Source organism: Nymphaea colorata, chromosome 9, assembly GCF_008831285.2.
Source record: "Nymphaea colorata isolate Beijing-Zhang1983 chromosome 9, ASM883128v2, whole genome shotgun sequence".
Classification (NCBI taxonomy): Eukaryota; Viridiplantae; Streptophyta; class Magnoliopsida; order Nymphaeales; family Nymphaeaceae; genus Nymphaea; species Nymphaea colorata.
The window spans coordinates 12,323,858-12,338,263 of record NC_045146.1 but is presented as its reverse complement, the minus strand read 5'-3'; the positions used below and the strand labels follow the sequence as shown (position 1 = coordinate 12,338,263).

The 14,406-nt window shown below is 38.4% G+C and overlaps 1 protein-coding gene across 1 annotated transcript; it reads right to left on the bottom strand.

Moving 5' to 3' along the window:
* Nucleotides 1-187: 187 nt before the first annotated feature.
* On the bottom strand, nt 188-5,586 carry LOC116260739 (probable protein phosphatase 2C 27). Its single transcript, XM_031639187.2, has 4 exons — nt 4,509-5,586; nt 3,125-3,319; nt 1,154-1,359; nt 188-1,003 (listed from the first exon to the last, which is right to left on the bottom strand). The coding sequence occupies exons 1-4, from the start codon at nt 4,707-4,709 to the stop codon at nt 448-450; spliced, it is 1,158 nt and encodes a 385-aa protein (XP_031495047.1). The 5' UTR covers nt 4,710-5,586; the 3' UTR covers nt 188-447.
* Nucleotides 5,587-14,406: the final 8,820 nt, after the last annotated feature.

Genomic DNA, 14,406 nt, shown 5'->3' with positions numbered 1-14,406 from the left:
GAGAGTGTGTGAGGGGCCATAAAAACTTCTTCCAACACCACTTCCCTTTGGTTCAGACGGTGGAAACTACTTGTACCAAAATCTACACTCCAGAAGAAACTTGTCTGACAGAAATGTGTAAATATGAGACAGGAGGTAGACGACATCTTTGGTGAATATGAACATTTGCCCTAAAGGGCAGCTCCTATAGCGAAGAAAAGATGGCGCTTCCTATTGAAATAATAGTGCAACCTCCATGTACAGTGTGGTTATTTCCAGATTCATCTGGACCGAAAAAATCGTGATTCACAAATTTAGCTCTTGATGGAGCTAATTGTCAACGAAGGTTAAGAGAAGGGGATAATACAATCCACAACCCCCATTTTAGACAATCTGTTCCAAAACTAAGAGGAATAAATGAAATGGGAATACTAGAGAAGAGGCTGTTCTTGGATGCATATAATCCCTTTAACTATAACTGTCCAAAACTTCTCTGAGGGAATTCAACGCCTCTGCTGATAAACTTCTCCTAACTAGAGGTTTTGGCTCAAGCCGAGGCGGTGGATCAGCTGAGAAACATATGACAACAACGGTCAAGTTGTCACATGTATTGCGCTTCAGAGCTTCTCTTACCAGTTCCCTCGAGCACCTCTCAGGATCATTATGTAGCATGAGCTCTTTCCTAGCCATTGTCACTGCATACTGGCTGCTCATCACATCCCAAAGTCCATCACAACCCATTATCAAGAACTCGTCTTCATGTGTGAGGGTAGCCGTCCGCAATTCAGGCTCTGCACTCAGAGGGCCAAAAGAACCTTTTGAGCCCTTCATATGCCAGTCACCAAGAGCCCTGGAAACTGATAATTGACCATTCAAATATCCATCATAAACAGTCGCACCTAAGCTCTCTATTCTCTGCTTCTCGATGCTACAATTGGGTTTGTGGTCCCTCGACAGTTCAACAGCTTTACCTCGTTTCCCCAGCACTGCTCGGCAGTCACCAGCATTAGCAACAAGAAGAGTCCTATCGAGCACAGAGAGAGAGAGAGAGAGAGAGAGAAACTGTGAGACGTCCAATTCGTTTTTAATCGCAAAAACTACAGTTGGTCTCTATGCAGGTGCAGATAGAAAGAAAAATTAAGAAATTGTCAATTTCATGGCCAAGATCTTTTACCTTCCAAAAGCAAGTGCAGTCAATGCAGTAGTTCCAGAGGTGTTGTCGAGAGAGCGCGTATTCGCCAACACATTATCAGCTTTCAGAAATGCATTTTTGATTGCTTCGTTTATACATGTAGGGAACTCTGCATCCTCGACTATAAACGTGAGGATATTCTTTCTAACAAAAGCAGCTGCATCACAACCACCGTGACCATCAAATACCTGTCCACATGATCAACAGGTCAAAACCGCAAATAGTGGGAATCAATTGTATGCATGTGAAATCAAGTAATGATGTACACGTTGCAATCAGGGTTCTATTTAGCAACTGATGATATTGTGCCTATTTTGATCCACATACAAGTATAATGGCAGCATCCTGCAAATAAGGTTAAAGCCTCGCACCATCAACTAACCAAGGTGTCTTCATGTAAGAGTGGCACAGAAGACCTTCTCTTTGAGAAGGAAATGTGTTTTCTGCTGTTTCATTCATCTCATAATTTTTGAAACCACAACATAAACAACTTAGTAGGCTGTGTCATATAGGTACGGGTACCGGTGTGGGTACGGGTACTGACCATTTTCAAAAAAACTTGGGTGCGGGGGTACGGCCGTATATATATATATATAAACAATAAGAAATACTTAGAAAATACGTATCAAAATAAAGAATATACATCAACATGAACAAATAAATAACATAGAAAATATATATCAGCGGCTCTTGCAGCAGTGTGTTTAAGAAACCTATGAAAAACTTTAAACATATGAACAACCAAGCAGCCCCCTAGCCAAATATGAACATCAATCGAATTTTCACATCCAAAGAATAGAATAAAAAGTAAGGTGAAAAAAATTAAATTAAAGTAAAATTAAGCAGTTTGGATCTATAAGTACCCATTTTGGGTACGGGTACGGCGACACAGGTATGTGGACCTTACTGAAGTACCCATGTGACTTAGTTAGCAGGATGTTTACAGAAAGATGCATTCAACAACAACAAAAAAAAAAGGTAGTTTGTATCAGGAAGAAGTTTTTATCAGAAGATTAATCTTATGTTCCTCACTGTTGTTCACTTCGAGCATAATCATCAGGGCAGCAATAAAAACAAGTTTCAGTATATACAAAAATGACAAGGATCATTATCACAGGTAAACAACATGATAGCAACAAATCTCCAGCTGCCAGCTATCAAAATTTTGACCTCTCATACCAACTCAGCTCCCTTATTCCTTCCACAATTTAACTCAAATGATTGCCTAAATGAAAATAAGCTGCAAACAATACGCTTTCAGAAGCCTAAACACATATGGACTGTGTATAACCCATTCGAAAAAGTAAAAATTTATATGTCCGGGTCTTTTCTAATAGGTGACATAATATTGGTTCAAGTGCCCAAATTTGACAGTAGCCATATTTTGTTATATCAAATTGGACCGTGGTGTGTGTCATTGGCAGTGTCATGCTAATCATGAAGCCACTCATAGATGTTTACAATTGAGCTAATCTTTCTTAAATCCACATGCCAGTCTTCCTCATGGCTTTCCATCCTCACTGGAACATTAGAGGTTGTTGATGAGATTACCTTGCATGTTCGAAGCTTTCCCTAGGTCCAATGGGCTTTGGAAGAGCAGAAAGAATGGTCCAGGTAAGATCGATTGTAGTTTTACTTATGAATTTATCTAGCAATATTAGACACCATCAAGGCGAAATGTTCCCTCGATTCAATGGGTTTTGAAAGAGCAGAAAGAATAGTTGAAGAAAGATGGACTGTAGTTTGACCTGTGAATTTATCTGAACAGTATCAAATATCATCAAGGTGAACTCAATATTTTATTTTTTACCTTATTGAATTAGATCCTTTCCAAGATATTCATTAGCTTTTCGGTTTTCTCTTTCTGGAAATTCAGAGATGGCATTCAATTATCCAAGATTCCAAATAATGTCAACTACTGACGAAACAAATAGTGGTTTAGCATTGACTCACCCCATAGAAAGCACTTGACGATGGGAAATCTGCTACAGTTCCTATATGCTCGATTAAATTATCAATACAAATGTGTTCATCTTCCATATATGGTTTTGGCCCTATCTCGCTACAACTCCCAGAACGAAATATAGGTAGAAAACTAGCCTTCTCATCAGATGATGGCGTCAATATCAAGCTTCCTACATCATCATCCTGCAAGAAAATATCTGAATTAGTGAGATGGCTGATGAGCATAAGAATTTTGTAATCACAGTATGTAACTTAGAAAGCCTCACAACGTTCAGTGCAAATAGAACATACAGCACATCACGAAAGCATTCAGTTTAGGTGGGCAGAAAATATGCTTCAATGCCAACCGTGAAAAACCTTCAAGTCAAAATAATTCATAAGAATAACACTGCCACTATCATCAGCGCTCACTTGGAACGTGAAAAAGTAAAGTTCATAACACATTAACATGTTGACAAGAGCTGCAAGAACCTGTTTAATAATTTAAGGTCCTAATATAAGTAAACTTAGAGCCATCTTTATTCATGTCTACTTGACTTAGCAGATCCATCCAGATGAATCTTTCCATTTTTAGACATCCCACTTCATTTATGTAGAAGTCCCGGTTCAAAAACACACACTCACACACATACACACATGAGGGAAAAAGCAACCAATACCTTAGACAGTAAGCTAGAGAACCAAATCATGCACGAAAACCAAACTATGTTGATATAAGCAAAACAGGGAAAAGTATGTAACAAATGCATAATTGATTTCAGCATTAGTGGAGCTGGTGAAACTTCTCTGATTTCTTAGATCAGTATCAAGAAGCAATATTAGCAATAACATGGTGTTCTTCATTAATAGAGAGCCTTGAGAAACTGTAAATGGGAACTCAGAGAGGCTCCCCCCAAACCCTCTTCCCTCTGAAAGCATTTCAAAATATGGTTCCAAATCTCTATTGCAGCTTATGTCTACCTGAAAGATGAGGATATGCATGTGTTATGCACTTTTATTGGATCCAGATCCTAACTGGGGCGCATTACACCACTAAATCATCAATAAATTTATTGGATTCAGAGACTGACTGGGAAGTATTATATGAATTCAAGACATAATGAAAGGAAAAATAATATAAACTACATCGAGTAGGCAGATAATTAGAAATCCAGTGACGTGGCCCTAGAAAACGAAAAGACTTTAATTGTACCGTTAAACAACCATAAACACCAACAAATAGCCAGGGACCAAGCATGGCTAGAAGGTAAACGAGTATCATACAGATATCACTGTGAGTCCAAGGGAAATAGTGACTATTTCAATGAGAGATATCATCTCGAAAGGGTGCAGATCAAACGCACTGAAAAAATAAGAACATGCGCGTACTCACCAAGTCCTCTGAATTAGCCAAGCGGGCAGTGCTCACGCAATGGCGTATTGTAGGAAGACATCGAGGTGGCTTTCCAGCCTTTGGTTGCCTCATGATTGGTTGATTCTCTGAAGTTGAACCATCTATGAAAGCTCCATTATCTTTGCCATATCCACTTTCAAGAACTGTTAATGGTGGTGAAAGACCAGCGCCAGCAGCCATATCTCTTTCCTAAACATAAATTGCATGCCCTTGTTCTCTGACCAAGTTTTGAACCCCACAGACTTCAATTATTGACGATATCCCACTCTCCTCCGAGTTGTCGCAAATGATGAGCACGTTTAGTCGCTAAGAGCTCAAGCAAAGTCGAACACCACAGAATTTGATCCGCAGTCTCTCCTCCTTTGTTTCAACAAATGCAGAACCGGAAAGAAAAGCCCAGAAATCATGCGAAATCTCGCAGATCCGACCGCGAAGGCAGACTTAACTAAAATTTAGGAACTCTGAAGAGCGTCAATTGCGATTCAATCGGAGATTTATCAACTTTCCCAACAGCCCAAATTCCTAACAATCTCGAGATACCCAACAAATCACCAAATCCAACAATTCAAAGCAGCAGCGACGGAACTCACCCAATACAGGAACTCGAAGCAATGAAAGCGAAGTGAAAGGGCCCAATTAAACAAAAAGATCAAAGAGAAAAAGACTCTCCCCACCAGAAAGAAGAAAACTCAATTCCCCAACAACCGATTACAATAAACCGAGTAAATTACTAACCACGCCAACAGAATCTGACCATGAAAATGGGAAAAAGAAAAACACCAACAGCTCAAAAAGATCAAAAAACTCAAACCTTCTCAAAATAACCACACAATTTTTCAGACGACGAACTGAAAGTCGACACCGACTGAGAAAAATCTCATCCAACACCTCGACAGGGCAACCAGGAAGCCCAGAAATCCAAAGCACCAGCCAATGATGTCAAGACTCCCACCAAAATAAGAAAGCCAACAAATGATGAGAAATTCTGACTTCCGGCAAAGAAGACCCCGGCCGCTTCCTCCCTTATTAATAATAAAAATTCAGACTGTTATTTAAAAAAAAAAACTATTTATTATTTAATATGAAAAAATGAACGAAAAAAATTGCCGTGTGCGCTGCCACCACCTTTTCCTTTCTGGCGTCCACCTTTTAACCACCGCCCCTCTCTCTCTCATCTCTTCATCGTCGATCGCCCTTCTTAGTTAAACACGTGACAGGTGCCCACCTAACCAAACACTCGGCTTCTGGGCCCGTCCCCCATCGCTTGGACCCGATCCATTCGCTCTTGGCTGCTCTCTGAACCGCGTGAAGATCCAATGTCTTAACTCATTTCGATGAGCTGTTGAATCAAATCTTCTTCTTCATTTTCAATAATTTAATCTGTTTTTGGTTTATTATTTAAAACAAATGCCCCCCAAAAAAGTTTCTATAGGATTCAAAAACAATTCCGGTTTCATTCATATTCTCTACATCTTACTCTTTTTACAGTAACAACAGGTTTCAAATCTTAAGCTGGACTAGAATCAAGGCAAAAACCCAACACGGTTCTTAAAAAAAAAAATATATATTAAGACTTAAACTGTTTTCAAGTCCAACCAAAGAAGCGAAAAGGTCAAGAGCTAAGTACCGGCAAACGCGTTTGTTTGCATGATTTGGTAAAATAGTTGTCCAACCCTTCTTCTTTTTTTCTTTTTCCGAAAAGAGGAAGTCGATGAGAAAAGAGTGAGTGGATTGATTGATGGTGGGAAAGAGGGGAAGCCCTTTGAATTTGGGTTGAACTTTGACTCCATTATTGGCGGGTTGCTTTCCTCTTGTCATACCATTACCGTTTCATCATCTATATCCTGCTAGGGCCGGCCGGTTTTAACCAGAGATAATGTATCCCTGTCTTTGGGGATAACTTATCAGAAGATTTCTTTTCCATGTCTACAAATTTCCAGAAGTCGATTTCGCTGTTCAGGTGAGGATGAGCTAAACAAGTTGGATAGGTTTTGGTTTGATGAGGGAGAAAAAGTCTTAATTTTAGGTGTACCTTTTAAGAGGAGTTTATAGTTCGGTCGTTGATTCAATTACCATGAGTACTACTTCTTTAAATTTGCAATAAATGTATGACACCTTAGAGGGTGTTTGATGATTTGAAATTTTAATTCAAGGACGAAATTTCTAAAAACATAATTCCTCGTGAACTGAAAGCAGAATCAAAATTTCATGTTTCAATTTCTTAATTCTATAAACAAAATTAAACATTTTGACTCTAATTGGTTGTATATCCCCTCCTCACCCTACATATACTTGAAAAAAGAAATTCTTGAAAAATTTTATTTTTTACGAGGCATTTTATACAGGAAGATATCATATTCGTTCCAACAAAGAAAAAGATGCATAACTAACGCGTCACCGACCAACTAATCCCTTTTCTTTTCTTGACAAGTTGTTGGATTTGGACCCGATGATCGAGTTCCAGATCTGGGTCTGGGATCTGGCTTACCCGCCTGGTTCCCAAGTGAGGATTCAAATGGATCGGGCCGAAGATGAAGGTCTCATGGGCTGATTCTGGATTTTGAGTTCTCATGTGTAATATACTTAGCTGCTTTGGATCCGACCCGCTTCGGTTCACATCTGGAAAGGTCAATACAAGTAATGATGGCGGGCGTGGTCATCTTCGGGCGAAACTCCACAATTTAAAACTGGGTGAAACAAAACTGACTGAGCGCCCAACGTTTCCATCGGACTCTAGTTTCACCGCTTCAAAACTAAAGGCTCTTCCAGTTTTCCATTTTCGAGAGAAAAAAAGTTACCGCTGTCGGGTTCACAAAAAATAGTTCATATAAAAAAAAAAAGTTAGAAAATTACAAAATTAAAAGAGAAAAAAAAAAGGAAATAAAAGCTTTGAAAAGCAATATTATAGAACTTCTACTACATAATAAAGTAAACAGATTCATGTGAAGTTAAATTGCATGTAATTTTCCGTTTTCAATAACCAGCTCGCGGGATCGAGCCCCCGGTTTTTGTCGTTGTTTTATGCAGAGTAAAGATAAAGATAGGATTGAAACTAGTAGCCTCCTCGAAACTTCAACTTATTATTGATGTACAATTGATCTCTCGATCATGTCGTCATTTTCAAAACAATGACGTTCTCGGTGCGTTGTATGTAATTTGTGGATCACATCCGCACGTCACTAGAATTAAGATAAAAATCGTAATATCGTAAACATAGTCAATATACTAAACGCATTATATGTCCCATCAATTATCCTCTGGACTTTGAGATACGCAGGTTATAATACCGAGGGCATCTCTCCTCTTCGCCTTCTTTTTTTCATGGGGACAAATATAATCTCATTTAATTAATTTGGAAAACTCGGCTTGTTCATTGATATCAGTTGTTTAATAAATCTAGGCATTGAGTTGGATCGGATCGTGAGGTCCAAGACAGTTTACTTGATATTTTCTAAATCCGGACATCCCGTGGTGTTCAAGCATATCCAGATAATTAATCAAGCGTGGCGGAAGGTCGATAACATGGAGTCCAACTCACAACTGTTTCTTTATTAATTTCCATCAGACCTTGCGGATGTGATCGATATTCTTTATTTATGGCTTCCAAAGCTCAACTAACTATAACCCAAATTTCACAGCAGGGAAGAATAAATAACTAAAACCGGGGCAAACCCCCAGCATCAGTTCTCCGGAACTAAAATGATGATCACATTTATGCGGTCAGACGCGTTGATCTAACTTCAGCATCAGATTTATAAATACGTAAAGCCATAGAGCAACTGGTTGAGCCATTGGCTTGTAGCCTGCTAGTCGCTGCTTCAAATCCTAATGCCTTTCCAGGATCGATGGGCTGGTAAATGGTCCTTAGAAGTTTATGCTTTGGGAAGGGTTAAAAAAAAAATAATTGGAAAGAATGTAAGGCTTCACGTGTAAGCCAACTTGGGCACATGGTTACTTGGATTTCTTGATCAGTAAAACCTTTACATTATTATAACGAAATTTAGGTCGCTAGAAATGCGGAGCCACGTGTAAGCCAGGGTGGTCACATGGCTGCCCTCCTCTTGCATCTCCAATGTATTGATGTAAAATAGGAAATGAATTCACACAATAATATGAGCGAAGGTCAATTAGTTAAAAATGAGTGAGATAAAATTCATTACATGTTTCGACCGATTGTCCAAGAAGCAAAGCATAGACTGATATTAATCTAATGCAAGATGCAGCTTGCTTCAATCTTCACAACCTGCAATTGACTAAAAATTTCTAGAAAAGGGAGAAAGATCAGGGAAGAAATGAAATAAATAAAAAAATGAAACAACTTCTTCTTGATAAAAAAAAAAAAAAAGAACCGGTGAAAATCTGACATCCGAACAGTGGCTAAGTTGGTACTTGGTAGGAGGAACCCATCATGTGGTGTTATTTCCTTGCTTAGAAGGCGTTTGAGGTAATTAGCAAAAAACTTTTCCGTACTCTTTAAATACGAGGCCCTTCTTTGGTATTAGGGGTAGTATGTTGTCCATGGACGGAAATCTTGCGATTTTTTAGGTCGAGCCGGATTAGAGATGGTTGCAAGAATGGAGGTTGGAGACTTGTTACTAATTCATGGTTTTTTGAGTATTTCACAATATGTGTGTATTAAATAAACCAAAAGGCAATTTCCAATAAAACCAGTACTACAATTTTCTCAAGTTATGAGAATCACATTTTCATAAAGATGCTTATGTAATTAAACAATTATTGTTAGGTTATAATTACTCAGACAAATGTTTCATTTTTTTTTTATAAAGCAACAGGGTCTCCATAAGCATTATTACGTTTAATTTCTCATATTTTAAGCCGGAAGGAATTTATTGACCCTAATATCATAGTCGTTCGTTTCCAATCAGCGTACCTGGGATGAAAGAGCATGGGGTGGAACATGGAACTGGGTTCGATACTGTGTCTACAAGTCCAACCTAACCTACCTGGATCTGATTGAATCAGATTTGCTATGAAGCTCATATTCCATTGATATGCATCTTTATATTTTTTCTGAATGAAAATTTAAGACGAAGGCCTTCAAACCCCAAGAATCTTCACTCTAAGGAAGTAGAACTGAGATCAGGTTGCCACCCGTTGGAGTTGTATGCCCAGTCCAACAACGTAGGCCCATTTTCACAATGGCACAGTGGCAGGCAGATTAGAACCAATTTTTATCAAAATCTGTTTGGAGTAAGAAGCCCTAATGATTGAACGATGCAGTGAATCGGAATCAAAATCGTCTGTGAGTAGGATTGACTAAAATATGTGTTTCTAATTAAAAAAAATAAAATATAAATTTGTATGAATATATATTTTTCTTGGTAATATTTTCCTTCCATGATATCTTCTTGCCCTAAAAATTTTGGCGTTGAACTTTGCATCATGCTTCTCATTCATACTTTATATATTGCCCTCTCAATCGGATGGCAAGATGAAATACTCCTTTTCCTTTTACTCACTCTGTGATGAAATGAATGCATCATTAATACCACCAGATCCGCCATTGCATGCATCCACTGCAGTTTTAAATGCTGGAAGCAAAGAAGAAGATGAGTCAATGAATCAAGTGATGGAGTAGAGAAGGACAAAATTGAATGTGGTGTTCCGGTACTGGATGGTCTAGTGGGTGGGAATGCTATTAGTGCGTGCGTGCGACAAAGATCAGCATGAGAATGGAAATGGAGACAGTAGTGCTCCGTGTTGAGGAAAACCACAACATGAGCAGCTAATCTGTGCGTAAAGTTGAAAGTAGGTGTTTGCAGCAGATCCATGGTTTCTACTTTTTGCCAGAATGTGTTTCTCTTTAGTAGTTTCATGTCGTTTTTGATTCTTATGGATATAAGTATGAACTTGCAGTTGATCTATATCCGCCTTCTGCAATTTTTTTTAGAACTGCCAAGACAGCTCTAATACGCTTCTTCTATGAAAATACAGTGGAAGAATGAGTTTTGTTACATGTGAAATCATATGTGAAAAGAAAGTAATGGAGATTGGAATCATAAGAAGTCTTTTCACCTACACTTACTTTTCTGATCTTGTGAAAGCTAGGGCATATCTGAGCACAAAAATTGCACTTTCGTCATTTGGGATCCATCGTTAAGGTTGCAGAATGGTGAAACGTGGATAAGATAACGAGAATTGAAGAAGGATGGATTCGATTGCAACTAAAATGTTTAAACCGTCAGGTTGCAGAAGGGGGAAACCTGGATAAGATAACGATAATTGGAGAAGGATGGATCGGTTGCAACTAAAATGTCTAGACCGCACCATAGTCCTTCTTACATAAATCAGAAAACATAAAAACTTCTGCCAGGGCGACGCTTCTATCATTTCTTCTTTTTCAATCCCTTGCCTATCTTATCTTTCTTTTCTCATTTTCTTTTCTTTGTTCGATCACTTCCCAAGACCTTAGAATTAGAGAGGAGAAAGAAGCTTGAAAAACTAATCTCAGAATACCATTCAACTGATTTTCCCTTTGGGTACATAAAAGGAAGCGTTTGGACAAAGGAATGCGAGTGTCCAACTAATCTGTCCTAAAAAATTAGGGCAAATCCAAATCCTAACTTTCCATGAATGTTCTCCAATTTTTGGGCCAGATCGGTTAGATACTCAGAAATTGTTCTGAAACAGGTTTTTCATTTCAACTTCCATCTTTCCCTCTTTTCTTTTTCCCGGTGAGACTCCGTATACAAGATGACCATAAAAAAGAACCGCCAAAAAAAAAAAAAAAAACGAGAACCAGAAATTAAACAAAAGCCAGCCTCCGTTCCTGCTGAGGGAAGGAGTGGGCAACTTTCCTGTTCACATATGAAAAAGAGAGAGAGGGAGAGGGAGACAGAGAAAGGATTCCTGGAGGCTGGAGCAGCTTCGATGGCCGAGCACATTTTCACCAACGCGCACTCAGGTCCAATTCTTGCAGATGCAACCCACGTATGCGCCTTGCATCAGCCGTGACGTCAACCACCTGGCCTTATTATTTCTCTCCACCGTATGACCACAAATAATGGAGGGAGTCGGTGCAGTTGCCTACATTAATTATGTTATCAACACTGTGGAAGTGTCATGTCCTTATATGTATTTCACATTATTGTTCAAAATACTGGACACGAAATTCACGTGCACTTGGATAGCGAAGATCAGGTCAGGCCGGTCCCTCGTTGCATTAGGAATGAGAAGCATGCCCGGGTTTGAACTTTTGACCTTCCGCAACTTAATTTCGCCCAAGTGGTGAGAGTTCTTGTCCATATATGTTTGTTTGATCAGCTGCTTTTCCAAATTAAGTTTGGCAACCATCCACCAACTTCATAACGAAGCATTCAACTAATCCAATTGCATTTGTGACGTTGCGTCATAAGCATTTTAGTTGGCAAGATCTTTTGGGTGCACTGTGCACTGCACAAAAGAAGTATCTTATGAGTCTGCGCTAATCTTTAAGACAGATTCATATAACATTAACGTAGTGTTACCTAAATGGCCAAATGCTAAGTTGACGATCAAAAGTTTTAGAAACATAGCTAGAAAGTACTGGCAATGATCCATTTAGGAGAACAGTTTTGCTTCCAAGTTGTTCAGAATAAAAAAAATTGGCGAAGATCAAGAAACAAGAATCCAGATCTATCAGATTCTTTTCTAATCCCCTGCTTCTAATTGGTCCCAAGGCAAGATCAACATGCATGGCATAGATGTGGGTTTGCTTCAATTTTGTTTTCAGTGGGTTTGCTTTTGGGATCTCTTGTTGCGGTACTTGCAATATCTATATCCCACGGCATGAGAGCCATTTTTGTTGTAGACATTGCGAACAGCCGGGGATTAAGTCTAGTCCACTGTGAATATGAATGGGTCCTCTCCTGCTGATGCTAAAATCAACGAGGAGGAACTTAAGTTTTCCCTCAAACAAGAGAAGAACTTTTTCATGTTTGATATATCCATTTTTTTTTATAAGGATCAACCAACTTGCATATTAGTTTAATGATCGATAATTTTATATTAACATATTCGTTTTCTTGTGACTGTATTTCGAACAATATGTTTACAATTCTAATAAAGTATATGTAGCGCCAGCACCAGGTATGACCTCAATCCAATTTCCTATACTTAAGACACTAAGAATTGATTCACATGCACAAACAATCTTTTCATTGGATGCCTCAATCTATTTAGGCGCATGTGCAAGCAGATAAAAATTAAGGCACATCATCAATTAGGTGACTTTTTTCTTAAGGACTTTACCTGGAATCCCAAAATCTATCATAGGTAACAACCCGACCTACTCCTAAACTCGAGCCCCCTGGTTCGACGGATCTCAACCCGCCCCCTACCAGTTTTTGGCTCCAACCCTTTTGTTAAGACCCTCTAAAAGCTATTTCGCTACCGTGGTACCTAACATGCAAACATCATTATGATTTGAACCAACAACTGATCACCTACCATATGCAGGCCCACATACTGCCCATCAAGTATGTCGAAGACCTTAAAGCTAGCTGACGATTTCAAATATGTATATATATATATATATATATATATATATATATATATATATATATATATATATATATATATATATATATATATGAGGGCAAAAAAATAAAAACAAGTCCCTTATTTTTATATTGGAAAATGTTTCACATGCTCGCTTGAGAACTGGAGTTTTGTCAAATATGGGCATTCCGCAATCTCACAGCAGCCATCACTTAAATCATGAGAAAAGTCATTTTCAAAACATGACCATAGAGAAAATGATCCGAAGGCTCCGTCATGTGTATGTCGTGTTTATATCATTTATGCATGCCTGTTTGGTGCTTAAAAAATGAATCAAGCTCACACAATCACATCAATGCAAATTTATGTGTAGGGAAATTAAATGTGTCATTGAATAAGATAATTTGCTTGTTTGGAGTCAAATTGTAATAATCAAACCCCTTCGGTACCAATGCGAATTCCATTTGTATACCAATCTGCCAAATAACGAAAAAAAGTGAAATTTGTCAATTACTATTTCAACATATAAAATAACACGAGTACTACTTGAAATGAATGCAAAAGTATGAATTTGTCAAAGACTATTTCAATAACTAAACACGTACTTTTCAAATGACATGAACCTATTATGCTGCTAACCATCCTCAAAAGAAAAAACAAAAGGGTTGTAAAAAATGCAGAGGTTGTGCTTGTCAATTATAAATGAAGTAGAATGGTGGACCCTTTCAGCCTAAGCTTGGGCACCAGCCCGGGCTACCTGTTGGTACTCGTATCCATGGTGCCCAAGGGCTACATGTGGGTATTCGGTATCCGGCCTGATTCAAGCTTTGTTTGAAAAAAGGACATCAAATTATAATATATATTTTATTAACTTATATATATATAATTATAATATTTTATTACAATTATTTATGTATATATATTATTTTATATTAAATATATATATTTTTAATTTAATCGGGTCAGGCAGGGCCCGAGCTTAGGTTTCGAGTGTCGGCTCGGCCTGAGCCCGACTCCTTGTTGGGCCGGGCCGAGACGACCCGATGACCAGGCTTATTTAAGTCTGCCGTGGGTTCTCGAGACCAGGGTAGAGAGGAACATCAGTTAAATAGAGTGTTGTGCATCCATAATTCACAGTCCAAAGAAATGGTGCCTATGAAAGTCAAACTAATGACCGAAGTCTCACTATTCCACCAACCAACCGAACCAATTATGCCTATAAACGGTAGCAAATAGCAAAAAAGATGAACCTACATAATTCTATAGATCATGATATGGTACCTGCTTAGAACCTTACCTGCTTAGAACCTTACCTATTCATATCATAATTTTAATTAGTGATCTTCACCATTTATCTTTTTTAATTTTCTTGAAACTT

Coding starts and splice junctions, on each gene's coding strand:
- LOC116260739 (XM_031639187.2), bottom strand. CDS start 4,709: ATGGCTGCTGGCGCTGGTCTTTCACCACCATTAACAGTTCTTGAAAGT. Junction 3,320..4,508: donor TGGCTAATTCAGAGGACTTG/GTGAGTACGCGC, acceptor ATTTTCTTGCAG/GATGATGATGTAGGAAGCTT. Junction 1,360..3,124: donor CGTCAAGTGCTTTCTATGGG/GTGAGTCAATGC, acceptor TCATGTGGACAG/GTATTTGATGGTCACGGTGG.